Source organism: Anser anser, assembly GCF_964211835.1.
Source record: "Anser anser genome assembly, chromosome: 15".
In the NCBI taxonomy this organism is placed as follows: domain Eukaryota; kingdom Metazoa; phylum Chordata; class Aves; order Anseriformes; family Anatidae; genus Anser; species Anser anser.
Window position 1 is genome coordinate 1,476,797 of NC_139736.1, and position 19,351 is coordinate 1,496,147.

Sequence of the window (19,351 nt, forward strand, 5' to 3'; positions counted from 1 at the left end):
ATTTTCTCCTGGACACCAGGGCTCGCAGGGCGGGTGCTCGCTGGGTGCGTGGTGGAGGGCGCTGCCACCAAGGGAGGTGTAAGCCCGGAGCTGTGGAGTAGAGGGGCTGTGTTTCCTGGTGTCCTCACCGCCTGAAGGTAGTGATGTGCTAAAGAATTCAGCCATGAGCATGTCCAAAGGACTGTGTTCGGAGAGACAGCAGGAGCCGCCTGCTTGCTGCACCAGAGGGACAGAGCTAGGTGACTGCGGTAGCGCAAGAAGCAGGCTGCCAGAAGGGAAGGGTTGGTAGCTTTGTGTCCCATCCCGGTCTTTCCCCAGACTGGCTCATGCACTGGGTAGGTCCCAGGGCTTCAGAACATCTGGAGAGCCTGTCCCTCTCTTACGAGACCACGGAAAGCAGAGAGAGCATCAGGATTGCAAGGAACACACAGACCGGACTGTGCTGCAGCCGTGGTTTGGCCAGGTCTCCGGTCCCGAACACGCTGCGCTTCTCTGCTCGTCAGGCTCCCCTGGTCTGTGGCTGTCTGTCGCAGGCTGCGGGCCGTGAGCTCTGTGGTTGTGCTCAGCATTGTTGTTTTCGCAGAGCAGCACCATTTACTTTGGGCTATTTTTAAACATAGCGAGTGCTGATGTGACCGCCCCAAATCCCAGAGTTTTCTCTCTGCAGAAGGAGAAGAAAATAAGTGAGGGGCTCAGCGTCCTCGCAGCTCAGGCGGTGCCGCAGAACGTTGCTGAAGGTTGATCTTCAACAGCTAGCGGCGCTGCCAGGCCCGGGCCGGGCTGCATGTGCCCGGGCTTTGCCTCCAGTCCCATCCCCGCTGCCTGCAGCTGGCAGCCTGCCCTCGCAGCTGAAGGGTGCTGCTGAGAGCCCGGAGCAGGGAATCTCCTAGGTGTGAAGAAACGGTGTTGGTAAAACACGTCGGAGGTGAAAATCATTTGACAGACACGGTTAAAATATACACAGAAATGTTTTTCTTTAGCAGCCACCCGGGAACTTGGGGAAACTTGCTCGTCTGTTACAGATTGCTGTTAGCTAAAGGTCAAACCAATTGGTAGTGTCAGCTACAAAAGGGAAAGCGTTTCAGGGAGCGTTATCGCCCGTGGGAAGTGACTGCAGAGATCTGGCGACTGGGCCAGCGCTCCCGGCGGTGGAAAAGACGGATCTGCTCCTGCACTGCGGCGGGTGGCGGCGGGTCTGTGCCGGCGGTGGCACACGGGATGGTGGCATGCGGGGTGGTGGCATATGGGATGGTGGCATGCGGGGTGGTGGCACGCCAGGCAGCTGCTGCCCCGTGCCCTGCAGGAGGTTTGGGCCGGGGGCACTTCGGAGCAGGCCCTGGGTGTCTGGCACTCCCTTTGGCAATGACCGCTGAGCAGGTCACCCCAAAACCTTGACGTTAGTCTGCTTCCCCCTCGTGTTTTGTGCTGCTCTGGTGGTTGCAGGTCCGAAGCGGGGTTACGTGTAGCCCCGGCTGCTCACACAGCCAGAAGGGAGCAGTGGGGACATCGGTAGAGGGCAACACTGACCCTTGTCCCTCAGCAGCTTTCAGCCCCGAGTCCTGCCCTATCTGTTTCTCAGTGTTTTGGGTCCAGATTGTCCGCTTTGTCCAGCATGCACAGGCGACTTTGGCTGGTAGGTGATGTTACCACCAAATCCCTTGTGAGTCCTTCGTGAACCCCCATCAGGCCCCGTTGTGCTGCTCCGTGGCTTTGTGCTCCTCCTGGTTGTGCAGTGGGGTCTGTGAGCGGTGTGTCAGCCTGCGATGCCACCGAGGGGGGGGGGCTCCCCGGGGTGGGGCTTTTTCGGGGAAGAAGTGTGCGTCTGCTTGGAAGGCGGCTGGACTTGGGCTGCGGGCTTCTGACATTGTCTTCTTGAGCTCTGCCATGTGTGCTGGGAAGATGCTTTGTTTTGATGGATCTTTGGTTTCTGTGCAAACTTTCCATGAAACAAACATATATTTGCAGGGCTGACATTTAGCTGGATGAAGCTGCAGACAGCTTGTTTATGTGCAGCACTAATTATGGACATTAACTTTATTTAAATATTTGGGTTGCTGCTTTCTCAAACTCGGTCTTCTCTGTTCCGATCTTTCAGTGTGATGTCGGAGGCCGAGCAGGGCTGGGTACCTCCTGCCGCGATGTCTCGAGCCCTGTGTTTTGCCACCTTAGCTCACCTCTTGGCAGTGGGAGGACCGCTTCCAGTGCCAGCTGTGGGCGCTGGTGGCTCGGAAGGTGGAGCCGCCTTGGAAAGCCTCTCGTGGCAGCGACCATCCGGAGCTGTAGCCAGCTCCTCACCCCACCGTGGTGCTGGTGGGAGCTCCTGCTGACCCCCACAAGCGCAGGAGGCCCTCGGTGGCTCCCCAGTGCCCCCCTTGCGCTCGGCTCCATTGTTTAAACGTTGGGAACGAGGAGATGAAGTCAGTCACAGCCTAAAAATAGCCTGTAAAACGAGCCGTTCTGTGGGTCCCTGTGCAGACAGCAGCGCTCCGGTTCCTGGGAGCCTCTGTGAAAAGCCCCCACCCAGCCCTCCCGGCCGGGGGGAGCGGGACGGAGCGGGGTGGCAGTGCCTGGGAGCCGCCCTGCCAGAGCACGACGTCGCTCCGGGAGGTAACGCGTCCCCTCGTTCCAGTGCCTTCATCCCCGCTCCTGCTGCTCGTAACCGTATTTGGGAAGGTCTGAGCGAAGCTGCCTGGCTGCGGGAGGCGAGGAGCTGCTCTTTCGGTCCCAGCTGTGCCTCAGACAGCCCCCACCTGGCGCTCGGGTGCCTTCGGTGTGCGCTCAGCTGGCGCCGCGTCCCCGCGTGGTCCCCGTGCCGCGGGTGGGCGCAGCCGCAGGGCGAGGAGGGAGCGTGGGCGAGCGGCGGCACAGCCGTGCCTGGCGGGTCCCCAGCTCGGCTCCGTCTCATGCAGGGCTCAGAGCAGTCTCCTCCCGTGCTGCTGGAAGCACAGGCTCTCCCAGCCCCTTTTTTTGGCTGCCGAAAGGAACCCGGACACGCAGTGCCCAGCTTCACCCCTGAGCTCACCCGTTATGCCGAGAGCCACGGGGAGCGTTCTGTGCACCCTGCAGATCACCTCCCTCTGCGGGATCTCCGGGAACCTGTGCCCGGAGCAGGACGAGTGGGATCTACTCCAGATCCGCGTGTCCGCTCTGCTGGTGCTCCGGGAGAGCTCCGTGCAGGCTGCGAGGGGAGGGAGCTCGGAGGGGCAGCAGGAGCAGGCAGTGCCTGCACCCCCTGCTCCTGGTCCTGCCCCAAGCCCGTGGCAGAGCTGGGGCTCACACCTGGGGCTCCTCGTGCCGAGCCCGACCCGCTCTGGGCACATCTGCCTTGCAAGGGCATGTGTGAGAGCGTTGTGCAGCTCTCCCAGGAGAGCACAGCGTGTACGAACAGTGCAGAAACGCCTGTGTCCCAGCCTGCCTTGTCCTTATCAACAGTCAGGATTTTGCTGTGGGAAGAAAAACATTTATTTTTTAGATGAATATTTGTGAAAACATCTTTTGGGGCAAATTCCTCGGAGAGAGCTGATGCTCGGGCCAGCGTTTGAAACTCATAAATTTAAAATGAGCAAATAAATTGTCGTCGTGCTGTGACAGCCTCGGGAGCTGAGGGTGCTCCCCCGGCTGCCAGCCCCAGCGTGCTGCTCCCCGCTCAGGACTGCACCTCGAGCAGGGCTGCAGGTCCTCCCCAGGCACCCCGCTCTGCACAAGTGAGCCCGTGCTTTTTCACATCTCCTTCGCCACTGTGGCATCAATCTCTGTTCCTTGCTCTGCGCACAAAGTGCTGCTACTCCTACTGTGCTTCCTAGGAGAGGTGCAAGCCAAAAACGAGGAAAAAAAAAAAGGAATCAGATCAGCAAAAACCTATAATTTTCCTGGCTCAAGCATGCAAAAACACATAGGGTTTTTCCTCCGCTTTTCTGGAAAGTCTATTACGTACGTCAGGCGGTGTCAGCACAGCGCTGCTGCGTGGGGCACCGTGCTGCCTGCTGTTCCTGGAGGCAGAAGAGCACTTGCCGTGGTGGCACCTAGGACAGCGTTTTGGCGTGTGGGCTGCCTCTGGGACAGGCTGCTGCCGGCAGCTGGCCGAGGGCTCTGAGGGAGCGGGGCTGTCGTGTCCCAGAAGCCGTCTTGCGTGTCCCCCATCACTTGTTTTCCCTCTGCAAGGTGTGAACGGTGCAGCCTGGCTCTCGGCGGGGAGCGTGACCCAGCGGGGGGTTAGAAATGGGAGCGGAGGTGCCCTGATGCCACCTGTGGAGTCCCCTGGGCCGGGGCTTGCTGCTGCCGCCGGTCGGTGCCTCTCCTGCCCGCGTGCCGCGCGCTCGAGCCCGGGCACCCGTCGTGTCCTGAAGGTGCCCCCGGGTGGGTGTTGGGCGAGGTCTGTGCGGTGTGCCGAGGGCAGAAAGGGGAGCTCCTTCCCCTGGCAGTTGTGCTGGGGAAAGTGGGACTGAGGCAGCCCAGGAAAGGCCTCTGGAATCGGGAGTGGGGTGGAGAAGTCGAATAAGAACAATTATTCGGTGTTCACCGTGCTGAAAATAGGGCAGCGTCCGATGAAGTGGTATCTCTCACAGGTCTAAACAAACCCAAGGAAGCAGTGGGTCTTGTAAAGCGTGCGGGCGAGGGGACTTGTTGCTGTGGGCTCTTGCAGAGCCCAGGCTGGCTGAGGAAGGGGTCAGACAGCACCGGCTGTTGGATGCCGTGGGCACAGCTGTTCTGCAGTCTGTGTAGCTGCTCCAGCTGCTAAAACTCTGTCTTTGGACCAAAATGGGGCCCGGCCCTGTCCCATGACTTTCACTTCGGTCACACAAACACGAGGCAAACCCCTTTCTGTGGGGGCTGTCCTGGCTCAGGGAAGTCTGGCTGGTGGAGGGAGGCTGCTGGGGATTGCTCAGCCTTGCACACCCACAGCAAAAAAGCGATTCTCCCCAAAGGGTGCTGCAGAGGCTTCGTTTACTCACCTCGTGCATCCTGCAGTGCCAGGCCAGCTGGGGAAGATGGGCTGGGAGAAAGAAAAGCTTTTGCTGTGATTGCAAGATGGGGGTGCGTGGACACCTGGTGTGCTGGAGGCAGAATGCTTTATCCCTCCTGCTCTGGTGTAAGCCCCTTTACAGACACTGCAGAGGCTCCTGTGCAGGCTCTGGGTGGAAACAGGAACATGCCCAAGCTGCCTCCTTTCCCTGGCACCTCTGGAGCTCCACTGCCTCCAGCAGTCAGCTCTGCTGCGGCTCACAGGCCTGGAGCTCCTTTGCTAATGAGTCGCTGCAGCTCTCCCCCCGCCTGCACGCAGGCTCCCCTCTGCACAGACGCTTCTCCCTGTCTGCGGATGCTTTTCCCATTACTGTTCTGGCGGGGCTCCACGCACCAAAAGGGCTGGGGAAGGCACAAGCCAGCACTGCCCCCCTTCCCTTCCCTTCCCTCCCTTTTTTTTTGTGAAGTGAGCGGGCCCACAAATGACATAATGAGAGCATGACATCAGGCTTGGCAGGCGGAGGCGTGCTATACTCTGCTCGACATTATATGTTCTGTGGAATTAAGAAGAAAAAAACAGCAGTGCACCAAAAAAAGCCCGTCCACCGCAGCGCTGCAGAAATAAACACCCCGGCTGCCCGGGGCTGCCGCGGGGACGTGGAGCCGCTGTTCCCCGGCCGCCCCCCGCCTGCCGCAGCGCCAGTGGCCCGGCTGGGGGCTCCCAGCGCTGCTGCTCGTCCCTGCCGGCGGCTGCTCTAGGGCACGCGAGGGCTGTGTGTGATTTGTGCCCCCAGAAGTGATGGGCCCTGTCCAGGAGATGTCTGTGGCGGTGTCTGTGGCTGATGTTTGCTCACACTCCGTCCGTGGGACGGGCTGCTGCTAGCCCTGCCGCTAGCCCTGCCGTTAGCCCTGCCGTTAGCCCTGCCGCTAGCCCTGCCGCCCTCCCTGCGGCACACGCGGCTCCAGAGAGGTTCAGGGGCTCGCCCAGCCTCGCGCAGGAATTGGTAGCGGAGCTGGGAAGGAGCTCCAGGCTCCCAAGGTTCGGGCAGACGCCCTCGTTACCAAATGTTCGCGTCTCCGCAGCTTCGCCTTCCCCACATGACCGATTCTACTTCCAGAAGAAGTTTTCTCAAAACTTCCCTTGCTCGCTATGTAAGTTAAATGTGGCTGCGTTTTCTGGGGTGTCTGGGGAGCGGCGCAGGGAGCTCTCCCCGCAGGGCATCCTTCACACAGTTCTTGTTCTGTACCGAAGTCGTCGGTGGCTTTTGGTGCCTCTCCCAGGTTCTGCAGAGGGGTGGGCCAAGCTCTCCCTGCCTCCTTTGGCAGCACACAGCTCCGCTTTGCAGGTGTGGAAACTGAGGTGGGATCAAGGAGTTGTGGCCGGCCCACAGCTGCCCTCTCTCCAGGCACCACAGCGCGTTCTCAGTGCCACCCCCGGCACAACTGAACCAAGTTTTTCTTTCTTCTCGTGGGGGAGAGCGGCAGTCTGCATGTGCTGCGCATTTCAATGGGGAGCTTTGTTTGCTGCTGGCTTCGGCTCTGCCTTGAACCTGCTCCGAATTTCCTCCAGCCTGGCAGTGGGCTGGGAAAACACAGTCGTGGCAGTTTGTGGCACCGGGGCTGAGCTCCGTCCCGCAGCCTGTGCCGGGGGTTTTATTGGTCGGTAGTTCTTTCCTGCCTGTTTTTTTTTTTTTTTTCTGCAACCTACTTTGGTTCGCAGCCATCTTTCCCATGCCAGGAAGGCGTAATATTATTTTCCATACAAGTTGGGGGGGGAGCAGCGGGAGCCGAGCTGAGCCAGGCGGCTGGAGGTGGCAGGCGCTGGCACCGCCGCCGCTCCCGGCCTCTCGCCCGGGGCCACCAGCGGGGCTCTGCTCCCCTTCGGGGCTCCTCACCGGGGGGCTCTGGGGAGGCGGAAAGCTGGGAGGCCTTCTGCTGATTCTTCATCAAATCGTGATGGCGAGGGTAGAAAATAGCGAAGGAATTAGGCTCCGGCCTGTACCTAACGGTGCAGGATCTCTTCCCCTCTGCGCTGCTCAGCGCGCAGTGACATCTAGTGTCAGTCCGCGAGCCGTGTAAACGCAGCGCTGAGCTGGGACCTGCTGCCCCTGCTCGCATCTTCCCTGTTCGCCGGGGCTGGTGTCAGCGGCCCTGCCCGGGGGCTCCTCCTGCAGCAGGGGCAGCGTGGGGGCAGCCGGGGCCTGGGGCCGGCATCCCCGGCCGCCACATGGTCCCCAGCGCCATCGGTGGTGCCGAGGGCTTGGCCCTGCCCTGCGCACGCTCTCCGTGCAGCCAGCCGACGTCGCCAAGGGGCTCTTTGAGACGCCAAAGCCCCGATTTTGTAACAGCAGGACGGTTTGTTCTGGAGGTTTCTCTTGTCTGGGCAAGGAGCAAAAAGGCCAGGGCACGAGAGACGTCGGAGCTGGAACGCCATTTCCTTCTGTCTGGGGCTCGAGGTGCTGCCTAAAAATTAACTGGATAATTTTCCAGTTTCCCAGAGGAGCAGAGAAATGCTCTTGCTGTTAAAGCTCGGCCCTTGCTTACCTGACAGGTACACCGTGCTTCTGCAGCGCAGTCCTGCTGGCGTGGCCCTCCCGCCGTAGGCTGCCTGGCTGGCTGACACATTTGCGAGCTTTTTTTTTTTTTTTAAGTGTGTTTGTTGATCTTTTATTTTGCACATTTCTTGGCCTTCTTTAGTGGTGTTGCTGGTGAACTCTTCTGAATCCACTCTCAGCTTGGCAGAGAACTCCTGGACAGCAAAATTGGGAAAAATAAACTCAAACCTTTTAAAGAGACATCCATCCTTGTTACTTATCCCCATAGTTTCCTGGAATCATAAGTAGTTTGTCTGCCAATTTGGCGTAATTCTCTTCATTCAGATAAATTAAGTTTAAATATCAAAATCAAGAATTAATCCACGAGAGGGTAAAAATAAGAAGTGAGACAGTGAGGAGAAGTTACAAGAGGTGCTCGGGATAAAGGTGAGGAGGGAGCAGGGTCGGAGGATGTCTCTGTCGGTGCAGCGTGCCTACAGCTGCGGGGAGCTGGGCAGCGCCTCCAGACCTGTCCGCCTCCCTGCAGCGCTGCCAGAAATCCTGGAAGGAGAATAACCATTGCAAGGGCTCGGAATAAGTATTTTGGTGCTGCTAAAAGAAGGTTTTGGCCAACGGGGATTCATCTGAAACCGAAGAGTGAAGTTTATTGGGAACGAGCAGGGAGCAATCAGCGAAACTTTCACTTCTAGCTGAGTGACATTTTAAAATTGAAAGAGAGGACGTGAGGTGAAAACAGAGAGCTGAATAGGAGGACAAAAACAATTTTTCTTTGGATGAGTTGAAGGCTATTAGTGTTACAGAGAGTGATTAAAGATTTTCTAAACGGTGTTTGTTTTATAGGGAAAGTCTAGCCTGATTTTAAACAGGAAATATTCTTTGCTCCTTCATTTCTTGTACGCTTTTTCAAAAAGGGACAAAAAGATCTTTAAAGCTGAATGCATCAGTTGTGTAATTAATTACCTGTTCTTTGGCATTAGGGATAGACTTGAAAGTTCCTCCAAATTTTTCTTCTGTAAGTTAATTACTATTTTAGCCTAAACTCTTTCTTAATTATTTCTTTGAACATATGTTAGACTTGCATAATTTTTTGAAGGATACCTCAAATTTAGTAGTACGTTAGTCATGTCTGTAATTGCTCTAGATATGCTGTAGAATGGTATGCATATAATGATAGTCCTAATCTTTATGTACACTTCATACAAAGCTGTGAGCAGCAGATGCTGTATAGCTGGGAGAGGTGTTTTCCTTGGCTGGGAGAACCGTTCCCTGCTAGCACACCGAAACCTTTCTGCCTGCAGCCTGGACCGAGTTTGGAGCGAGGCTCTTCTAAGCTCCAGTGATGGAGGAATGACAAAAAGTTGAACAAAAGCTGAAAGCTGTGTTTTCTTTCTCTAGGGATCTTTCCAGTAACGAGATCAGTGTTTTAGATGTTCAGACGTTCAGAAGCCTGACTTCTCTGGCAAAACTGTAAGTACCCGCGGCGCCCTTCCAGCCGTCCCGCTACCAGCGCGGCCCTCAGCTGGTACCACGCACACGCTTGTGCTGCACGAGTCAGCCTGGTTCTCGCTCGACCTCAGCTGCTGGGCCCCAGCTGCGTGCGTCCGTGGTCTCGTTCCTCGGGGCGTTGAGCTGCACAGTCCCGGGAACGACCGATCGCTCACTGGCGTTGGGAGTCAGGCAGGGGCGGGCAGGCTGCACTGCCAGGTGGAGGGGGGATCGGGGCGGGAGAGCAAGCTACATTTGTCACAAGATGGGTTGCAAAACAGAAAATGAGGATAAAGCTGCGGTGTTCAAATCCCACTTACCTTGGAGGGAATTGGGTACTGAATACAAGGGTCCTTTGAGGAGCCCAGCGTTGGTGGAACAAAGGCCTGCCTGCGTGTCCACTGCTCCCAACACCCTGCCATGTCTCATTTCACCAAAACTGTGCAGACTCCTTGTGGGCCAGGAGAAGGGGGGAGACCGTTCGCAAACTCACTGAACGGGCTGCCCCGAGAGGTTGTGGAGTCTCTCTCCTTGGAGATGCTTAAAAGCCACCTGGGTATGGTCCTGGGCAGTCCTCTCCAGGTGGCCTTGCTTGAGCAGGGCTTTGGACTAGATGACCTCCAGAAGTCACTTCCAACCCGAAACACTCTGTCATTCTGTGACGTAGTTTCTCACAGAAAATTTTGCTATCATATGTAAGTAGCTTTTGAGACCAGGGGTGGTCAGAGGGTAGCCAGTCACTAAGCAGGGCTTGGAAGAGAGGTTGATCCTGTGTGTTGGCAAGGAAGTTGTTACCAGTATGATGAATGATTGCTGAACTTCCCTTTTCATTTTTTACAGAGATATAAGCCACAACAAGATTTCTACATTAGAAGATGGAATATTTGATAATTTATTTAATTTAAGTGAAATGTAAGTTCATTCTCTTTGTTTCCCCGGCTCTTTACTGAGACCTGCCCTTGAAACAGCCCTTCCCTTTCCTGGGGGTGGGAGGCAGCACTGTCCTGGGGAGATCAGGGCTACGAACTGCTCCGCCACGAGTGGTGGCACACTCTTTGCTATTTGTGTTAAGGGGGGAACTGAAGCCCTCCGTCCCCATTAACCCCTGCAGCTCTGCCTGCTTGCCAGCTGCTCCCTTGGTGAGGTTTTGACAGTGCAAGCCTCGTCTTTCTCTGTGACATTTTGAAAACTTGTGAACCTTAGGAAACACGGAGCTGGTGGAGGGAGCCTAAATCTGCTTGGCTGCTCCTCTGCCGTGAAGGGATGAGGAGTGGATACGCTGACTGCCACCTTCTCATTACCAGGCCTCCCTGATGTTACTTCTCCTCTCTCCAACTGCTGCTTCCTCGCCCTCCTGCAGTCTCTGCAGCTCCTTTTTGGACTCTCTCCAATTTCTTCCTCAGGCTGTGTCCTGCTCCTGGGTCCTCTCGGTACCCTTCAAGCCTAACCTCCTCCCAGACTTTGCTTCTGTCTCCTGGATACCTCCAGACTCTGCTGCTGCCCTCTTGGCCTCTCTGCTTCTCTCCCACACCAGCTCTGCCGGAGGTGTCACGGTTTCTGGCCGTGCTCCAGGCCCTGCTCGCTGTTCCTGGTTGTGTGGTCACACACTGGGACCGGGGACCTAATGAAAAGCTGCCACACAGCTGTCAAAGTCGCTTGAAGACACTTGGAGAAGTTCTCCCTAAGTGATTCAGGTTCTTACCCTTATAATGCTTTTTAACTGAAGTAATTAAAATCCGTGCTGATACGTGACGTGATGCCAGGGAACGCCACACAGTTCCAGAAGGGGTACACGAAATCACAGCACAGAATGGTGTTTCTGTATCTGCACGACCCCAGGGATTAACCCTGTGCAATCGCTCTCAGCAAGCAAGAAAAAAGCTCAGCTATGCACTCTCCATGAAGACTAAGACACAAAGAGCATTTTCAGCTCTGCATTTTTACTTGCAAATGGCACTGAAAAGACAGAAGGGATCCATGCTGTGTCCAAGTGAGCCTGTCCCTGCTGAGGCTGGCCTGCAAAGTGGTGCTTTCAGTATAAAAATCCTGGGTTCAGCCCCTGCGGCAGCCCAGCCCAGCTGGCGTCAGCTAAACAAACATCTTTCCATCTCTGTCCTGTTCGCAGCTGAATGCCAAAGGCTGTAATTTGGATCAAGCTTAGCTGCAATTAAAGTTTCCATCTTTTCATTAAACTGCCACATGGAAAGATTATCATTGACTTTGCATTTCTTTTTTGACAGATCAATTTTATTCTCTTAGCTATTTTTTAATGGAGCTGTAAATAGTCTCCCTTAGCTGCTGAGGCTGCCATTACATCCAATGGCTGTTAGATGGCAGACTATTTTAAATATAAGACTGTGTCTGTAATTTGCTTCTAATTGCAACAATTATTTGTAGAGTGAAAAAAGTACTTGGAGTACTTGCCTAATTCTAGCCTCTAGAAAAATCATGTTAATTATTGCTTGATTCCCTATTCATTAACTCCCCTAAGCAGTTCTTTCTGAAGCATTTCGCTGGAGTTGCGCAGATGGGAACAGTGAGGGATCTGCACATTGCTGTAATTAACACTTAGCACATGCTTCCCGTTGTCAAGTTAATGCACAACTTTTCTCTGATCTCCTGTTACAGAAACTTAAGTTGGAATCCATTTTTTTGTGACTGCAAACTTTCCTGGTTGCCCCGCTGGGTGGAAGACAGAAAAGTGACGGTTCTCCAGGCATCAGATACGAGATGTGCCCAGCCTCCTGCGGTGGCAAACCTTTCTCTCTTCAACGTTTCATTCGTCAACACTACTTGTGGTAAGGAGGCACGGCGGGCTGTGGTGGGCGAGGTGACTAAACCCGTGGAAACGGTGGGCCCGAGGGGAGCTGGTGATCCCAGCTAGACCTCCGTATGCCTCAAGTCCCTAGTTCTAACCTAATTAAGCACATAATGGTAACAATTGTCTGTACCTTGATGCATTAAGGATAGTCGGTCACACCACGGCTGGGATCAGCAAACTCATTACAGACCCAGCTTCAAGCAGCCCTCAGGTGGTGCTAGCCCCGTCTCTGGCTGGAGGATTTCGTTCTCTCGTGCATTTAACAATCTGACTCTAAGCTGTGAAATATCATTGGAGTTGGTGGGACTGGAGGACGTGCCAAGCTGAATCTTTGCAGGTGATGTTTTCTGGGGCAGTTCAGTGTAAAAAGGGGATAGGCTGGGGAGAGCCTGCCAGCTGCTGGTAGCTGTTACTGGCCAGCAGGGAGCTAAGGAGCACAGCCAGGCTGGTGTTAAAAACAAGGTAGTTCCCACGCATGGCCCTCCTCAGGGGGACTTTTCTTCAGAAAAGTGGCCCGGCGTTTGCAGGAAGGCCGTGGAGAAGGCCGGACGGTTGGATGGGTTGGATATGGGAAGATCACGCGAGGCCAGCGCCGTTGAGATGTTTGGGGGAATGTTGTAGCAACCAGCAGAAACACGCAGGCAGCCCCGGCTCGGCTGCGTGGGCAGAGCTGGACGGGAGGCAGGCGGCCCCAGCTGGGCTGCGGCTGAGCACCGTGTGCCTGGGGCAGGGCCTCTGCAAGCGGCTGGGGGGGGAGCAAAGCCCCGCGGGTGAGACACGGACGTCTGTGAATGCATCCTTCTGCACCTCCCGGGTACAGGCTGTGTGACACTGTCCTCTTCTCTAGCACCACGTTTTGTCTGCAGGCGGGTGGGAAGCTCTCGGCTGTCCCCAGGGCTGAAGGTGGCTGCAATGTCTGCGCACCCCCAGTGTGGGCCTCGGGGAGAGTCCTGTGGCAATTCCCCTGTGCCCCAGTGTGCCCCTCTGCCCAGCTGTGTTTGGTTACAGGCTTGTGGCTGGATGTGAAACTGCACCAGCCCAGCCACGGTGCTACCGAGGGACAGCCTTTTCTCCCGGCCCTACCTGGGGGCTGCTCCTTGGGCCTCCTTTCAGGGTCAGACTGTGAGCGGCTCCGTGTCCTGTGGCACCGTCAGGCTCTCCAATGACCCCTGTTATTGTGCATTCCTGCTCCATAAATCTGTGGAAGTGGCTTTATTTCTGTTGGCATTAGTTAGTAGAAAGAGATGGAAGTCATTGCTGAGGGATTGAAGACTGCCAGGCAAGACTCAAAAAGGAAGCGGTTGGAGTAGAAGCAGCCCACTCACCGGGGTGTGGGGTGGTGTCTCTTGGAGTTTCATCAAGCCATGGCTTCACAGTGTCAGTTTGTAAGAGGATCTTCTGTTCTCCCCCCAGGAGCTCAATATATAACGTGCCTGACAAGCAACCACACAGGTGATGCTGAACTGGTCATCCTCTTCACGTCTGCTCTCCCCGGGAACCTCACCGAGGAGACCTGCAGTGCCCTCTGTTACGCCGAAGGCCAGGAATACGGAGGTTTCAGCACCCAGGGGCAGTGTTTGTGTGGTTCTGCCCATGAACCGAACTCTTCCTCCAGTTGTTTGCTGTTTTGCACTGAGCATTTGCCTGGGCAGGCCTGCAGTGGCCCATCGCTCGTCCACTTTCCCTTCGAGGCTCAGCTGTCTGTGTCTTTCACAGGACTCCAGCCCCGGTATGGCCTACACCAGGCCGTGCTCTTCAACGTCAGTATTCCCATTGCCGTCAGCACTTTACAGTGGGATTTTGGGGACCAGACAGAGGTTCTCAACACCACTGGAAATGCAGTTGTCCACAGGTACGCCTTACCTGGGCAGTACAATGTCACCGCCACCCTCTTTGTGGGCACCAGGTTCACATACGTGCAGGCAGAAGTTGAGGTGGTGGCTTCGCCCCAGAAGTTAGAACTGCAGTGCCCTTCCTTGATCAAGACCAACGAGAGTCTGGACATACGGATCCGTAACAGGGGCGGCAGTGGCCTCACGGTGTTGTACGGTATCACGGCAGAGGCTGGAGAGCTGGGCAGAGGTAAGCGGGGCTGGCTGGGAGGCCTGAGGGTGCTGAGCAAGGGAGGGGGTGGCTCTGGGTCCTGAGGCTACCCTTGCCACTCCTTCCTAATGAGGAGTAAGGGGTGAGTCCATAGGTACTCCTGGCACCCCTGTGTGCTTTACCTGGGCTGACCAAGCAGTGCTTTGCCCTGTGCTGGGCCACGAACAGGACCGCACAGAGAGCAGCTGAGCAGTGAATGGGATTTGCTGGCATCAGGACGGGCAGGACACTCCTGCTGCCTTGTGCCCCAGGTTGGGTTGGGGTGTGTGATCCCATAGGAAGGGCATCATGCCTGTGTTCTTCTGCCTCTCGCAGCGGTTCACCCCATGTGTCCCCCCGACGGCTTGGTTTTTCCGGGCAACAACCACTGCTACCGGCTGGTGGTGGAGAAGGCCGAGTGGCTGGAGGCGCAGCAGCACTGCCAGGAGCACGGCAACGGAGAGCTGGCCTTTGTCAGCAGCCCTGAGATCCAGGGCTTCCTGGTCGCTCACGTCATCAGGTAAGCGGGGAGGGTAAGGGTTAAGATTTCCTGGGGAGGGATGTTGTGCTTCTGGGGTTACATCTGCAGGGGTGTCTGGGGGGAAGAGCCCGGCAGCGGGCAGCCCTCTGCAGCCAGTCGGTCTGGTGGGATGCATGGGTCCGAGCTGAGGGTGATACGGCACGGGGAGAAGCTGGGTGTGAGGCTGCTGAGCAAGGAGGAGGAATAAGCAGAGCTCGAGCCTTGCTGTACTTGGCTTGTTTCTGCAGAGGCTGTAGAGGGAAGTAGAGTCAGAAAGACTGGAAATCAGAACTGGCATTTGTGGGATTGCGGCTGGTGGGCATCTTGTGCCTGTGTTTGTGCCTGTGGCTGCCTCTGAACTGGGTCAGAGACGTCCACTGGGTCCAGCACAGTCTGCAGGCAGCGAAGGGGGTCAGGTGCTGGTGGCCAGGAGGTGTTTGGCTGCTAGGCAGGGCCGGAAGGTGACCTTAGAAGCAGCTCCCCCCATCAGCAGAGCTACAGCTGGATTGTCCAGTGCGGGACACCGGGACGTCCAGCAGCTGCTCCAGCACAGCACAAGCCAGCGCTGTAATCCTGCCTCTCAGCTAGGAATCCCACATCCTGGACACACGGCTGCAGCCTGCAGCCCAGGCCACATCCCCTCTGCTTTTGTGTCCCGAGAAGGAGCAGCGCTCCTCTGAGCGTCAGGCTCCGGGAACATCTGTTCCACCTCAGCACTCGGGCTCTGTAAACAGGCATCGCTGGAGCGTCAGCCTGGGGTTACGTGGCCTCTCCAAGTGCCCTCTCTGCACCCAGCCGGCATGGGGGAAGGAACACGAGCAGGGGAGCTGTGGGGGCCTGACAGCTCTTGTCAGCACTCCCAGGTGAGGATGTTGCAGATACCGTGTTAATAAACGTGGCCCAGAAAGCACGTGCAGAGGGAACAACTGCATGTGACGTAGGTTTTGAACAGACCTGCTTGAGGCCTGGCAGCCCGTCTCCCCAAACGTGTGTCCTTGCCTCGTTCCCTTCACATTAGGCTTTATCCTGAGGTTACAGATGTGGTCCCTGCCCTGGGGAAGAGGAGTCTGCCCCTTGCCGTGGGTTAGGAGCTGGTCACTTGGTGTGCTGATTTTTCAGGCATTGCGTGCAAGGCTTTTGATGGACTGCAGTGCAAGGAAATCATGAGACCTCGGATTAGAGTGAGCCGCCCAAGCTGTTTCCCAGCTGCTGCCCCACATTGTTCTCCTCCCCAGCCCCCTTTATTTAATCTCTTTATTTTATTAATCCATTCAGATAAACATGAATGAGACAGTTCCAGGATGCGATTTCCCTGGTGATAAAAGACAAATCAAGCAAGCCGCAGGTTTTTGGAACATGCAGCTTCCATAGTTTCTTGTGGGAAAATGACAGAAGCTGAAATCTGTTTTCCATTAGAGCACGTAGCAGCAAGGACTGCTCTTTTCTCTCCTTCGCTCCTATCATTTGATGACCTCCCCAGGAGCAATGCGCACTGAACCAGTGCCCTCTCCTCCTCAGAGCCCACACCCCTTCCAGGGGACCCCCTTTTCCTCTGATGCAGTGCAAAGAGTCCCTCTTCCCTTTCAGGCCTCCTCAGACTTTGTTCTGCTCCTGCTGCCCCAAGGAAGGCAGCTCTTTCCTTCCTCGGAGGTGGAGGGACACCCTCCCCTTGCCTCAGATGAAGTATCTGGAGCCCACTCATTGCTCTCTGCAAGGTTATGGGCCTAGCAGTGGGGCAGGGGTGGGAAGCAATCCATCCAGCCTTTTCCTTTCTCTCTTTTTTTTTTTTTTTTCTGATGACTTGAAGTTAGATCATAGCTGGAATTAGAAGAGGAAAAACTCGATCGGGTTTTACTGATGGCAGCAAACAGGCGGTTTCCTACCCATTCTCCCTAATCCCCTGCCAGTGGTTCGGGAGCAGAGCGGAGCGGCTATTTATTTTTTAATCTTATTTGCAGTGAAAACGACTGATTCACAGAACAGTTATTTTCGTCGTCGTTTTTCAGCATGACCTCATTAATCATTCCATCTGTCGTGAGCCCAGCGGTGGAGAGACACCAGTTACCTCCCCTGTCTGCTCGGTGCACGGCAGCTGGACCGGGCTGCCAGCGTGCTGCAGCAGAGGGCAAGGCCACAGCAGGAGGGGCTGGGGAGAAAAAGCGGGGGGTTCGAAGGGTGTGCGGTGAGGCTCTTCCCCCCAGAAGTTAATGTGGAACAAACGCCTCGCTTTCTGCTGGGTGCGATTAGAAACAGTCGTCGAGGCTGTTTGTGGCTATGAAAGACCATTCAGCACTTTCCACCAGGATCTCTGCTGGGATTCATCCAGTTTCCAAATGTGGAAGGGCCGTGTCATCTTCCTAAAACGGTCCTGGCGGTTTCTCTTGCATGTGGGGCTCTTCTTCCTGCAGTGCTTTGGCCGCTGCTGCTGTGCGTTGCCCCCCGCTGTGTTTGCTGCCTTTCGGTGGTGACTGAGGAGTTTATTATCTTCCAGCAGCTGCATCAGAGCTGAACGGGAGCTGAACAGGAGCTCCCATAACTGGCACCATCTGAGCTTTAATCCTGCCCTGGTGCCGATTCCACTTGCAGTGGAGAATCAACCAATGGCAAATTCCACAGGTCCCCAGAAACCAAACGAAAGCTTTCTAAAAGTTGCATCTTTTTTTTTCAGACAGTTTTGTATGACCGTAAAATTCCCCTCAAGTCATGACTCAGTAAAAAAAAGTATCTGTGAAGGTCATTTAAACGGCGACGCAGGCAGGCTGCTCTAACAAACTGCTCTGCTAGGAGAGGCCTGAGGTTGCAGTCAACCTGCTGAACCGCCTGCTGCAGCCATCCCCATGAGCTCCTTCTCCCTCCCTTGCAGTGTGCCGTTGGTTTGCTGGCTCTGTCAGATCCTTTGGGCTCTGCTGTCCCCTCTACACCAGAGGGCGGGTGGCTTTCTGCAGCCAGTAGTGCAGGGGCCTGAGCAGCTGGTGGACAGCAGAATGGTGCACCAGGAAGGAGCTGCTGTTAGAACAATAAGTGTTAGTGGCAGAATGGATTCTGGAATCCTTTCGTAACTGAAAGGTTCCTTTACATGCGTCTTCTTACACCCGGATGGAGCTGTTGTTGTTAAGATTATTATTTTCATAGAGAACCATAGATGGCATCTGTCCCAGATCTTTCTAATACTCATAATTTCCTGAAATCCACCCCCCCCCTTCTTCTTCTTCTTCTTTTTTTTTTTTTTTTTGAAGGAGCCTTGATGTCTGGATTGGATTCAATGATTTTGCAAGCACTGGAGCACAGCAAAGAGGCGAAGGATTTAATCTGGAGAGCTGTCAGAACTGGCTGCCAGGAGAACCCCATCCATCAAACGCTGATCACTGTGTCCGGATGGGCCCAACCGGGCAGTGTAACACAGACCTGTGCATGGCCAAGCACAGCTACGTGTGCGAGTACAAGCCAACAGGTGGGCTCTGCTTTCCTCCTGCTCTCAGCTGACATCTGAGGCAGGCAGGTGTCCTGGTGGTGTGTGCCAGGGAAAAATAGGGCTGCATGGAGGGGGCTGTCCAGACCATTGCCCCCTTACCAAGTGGCACTGTCAGCAACCACAACATTCCTGTTGCAAGGAATTTGGCCCACTCCTATCTTTGCCATCTATAGAAGTAAAGAGAGAAGTGAAGCTCTGATGTGGAGCTTTGGAAAGAGCTTCTCCCCATTATCTGAGCAGTCAGTGCTGCTGCCTGCGTGTGGGGCTGTGGCGCTGCTGTCATGACTTCTTTCTGTGCCATCTTGTAGTTTGTGAGATGTTGGGGTACTGTATAGGAATATATATATATATATATATACTATGGGGCCTTGGAGATTGTTACGTGAGCCTCATTTGTCCAAATACTTGCTTTGTAAACAGGAGTTCTCTTAAATGCCGAAAACTTCCTTGTGGGAAACCCTGTGTTTGAGACACACGTGGCTTTGAAAAACGTGACAGAAGATGTGCTGTCAGCTCCGTTGCAAACTGGGGAGGTAAGGAGAGTTTTCTTATCCTATTGCTGCAGAGATGGTCCAAGAAGACACGGGTAGGTGAGAGCCTTGCTGTGTTTTGCAGGTGATGGTGTTCCCTGAGCTGGCGTTCAGGCATGAGGGGTATTTGACTGCCCTGGAGTTTGTGACACAAGACCTGCATCAGCCCGTTCAAGTGAGGTTCCAGGTGCACAGACCAATAGATGGAGAAGGTGAGACATCTCTCAACACTTCGGCTGTTGTTAGGGCTGATGCCACGAGGGCCATGTCAAACTGAGTGTGAGTGGCTTTCTTGTGGCCCTCTGGCTTCAAAGCTTCTGCTTTGAAGCCTTAAAAACTCAGAGATTTGGTTCTATGCTTTATGGAGACTCAAGTGCAAAATCTGCAGGTGTAGCTGGACAGCCTGAGGTTGCCTTTAAGAAGTAGGTGTCCTGGGGAAATGAGTAGAGGGACAAACCAAGTGGATGAATTTTACATTGGCCTGACAGCTTAGAAAGGGGCAGAGCCGCAACTGCATGGATCAAAGGCAGGATAAAAACGGTCCTGTTGGAGCCAACCAGCACAGCCAGAGGAGAGATTTCTGGGTGGAGCGGTGGTCCTGGAAAAGCAGTGACCAGAGAACAGCTGAGCAACTAAATAACGGCTCTTCATCAGCTGTGGCAATGTGGATGTGGTGGGTTAGCAATGGGGACTGGAGTCTGGGCTGACAGCTCTAACAGGGACGGTACAAAGGGACAAACTCAGCTGACTGCAGTGCTGAGAATGTCTCCTCTCCCATTGCTTTTGTGGCAGAAGTCCTAAAACAAAGAAGCACTTGTCTTATTCAGAGACCCCAGGGTGTTGCCAGTTATGCCTGTGGTTATCCCTGCTTAGTGAACAGGCCTCTCCTGGACCTGCGTGTGAGGATGGTTCCAGGCACGTCTG

The 19,351-nt window shown here is 55.1% G+C and overlaps 1 protein-coding gene and 1 long non-coding RNA gene across 2 annotated transcripts in view; one reads left to right on the plus strand and one right to left on the minus strand.

Annotated features, from left to right (window-relative positions):
• The window catches only part of LOC310882042, a 32,561-nt gene extending 23,655 nt beyond the window's left edge, over window positions 1-8,906 (minus strand). Inside the window, exons 1-2 of the long non-coding RNA XR_014572791.1 lie at window positions 4,953-8,906; window positions 1-4,464 (exon numbers count right to left, since the gene is read on the minus strand). The exon at window positions 1-4,464 is cut by the window's left edge and continues 23,655 nt beyond it. This is a non-coding gene — a long non-coding RNA (uncharacterized lncRNA). The remainder of the gene's footprint in view (window positions 4,465-4,952) is intronic.
• Window positions 1-19,351, plus strand: part of PKD1 (polycystin 1, transient receptor potential channel interacting) — an 88,723-nt gene that overhangs the window by 27,951 nt on the left and 41,421 nt on the right. The window contains exons 2-9 of the mRNA XM_083800147.1: window positions 8,913-8,984; window positions 9,843-9,914; window positions 11,631-11,800; window positions 13,237-13,905; window positions 14,242-14,425; window positions 17,662-17,876; window positions 18,318-18,430; window positions 18,513-18,639. Of these exons, the coding sequence (XP_083656273.1) occupies window positions 8,913-8,984; window positions 9,843-9,914; window positions 11,631-11,800; window positions 13,237-13,905; window positions 14,242-14,425; window positions 17,662-17,876; window positions 18,318-18,430; window positions 18,513-18,639 (1,622 nt within the window). The remainder of the gene's footprint in view (window positions 1-8,912; window positions 8,985-9,842; window positions 9,915-11,630; window positions 11,801-13,236; window positions 13,906-14,241; window positions 14,426-17,661; window positions 17,877-18,317; window positions 18,431-18,512; window positions 18,640-19,351) is intronic.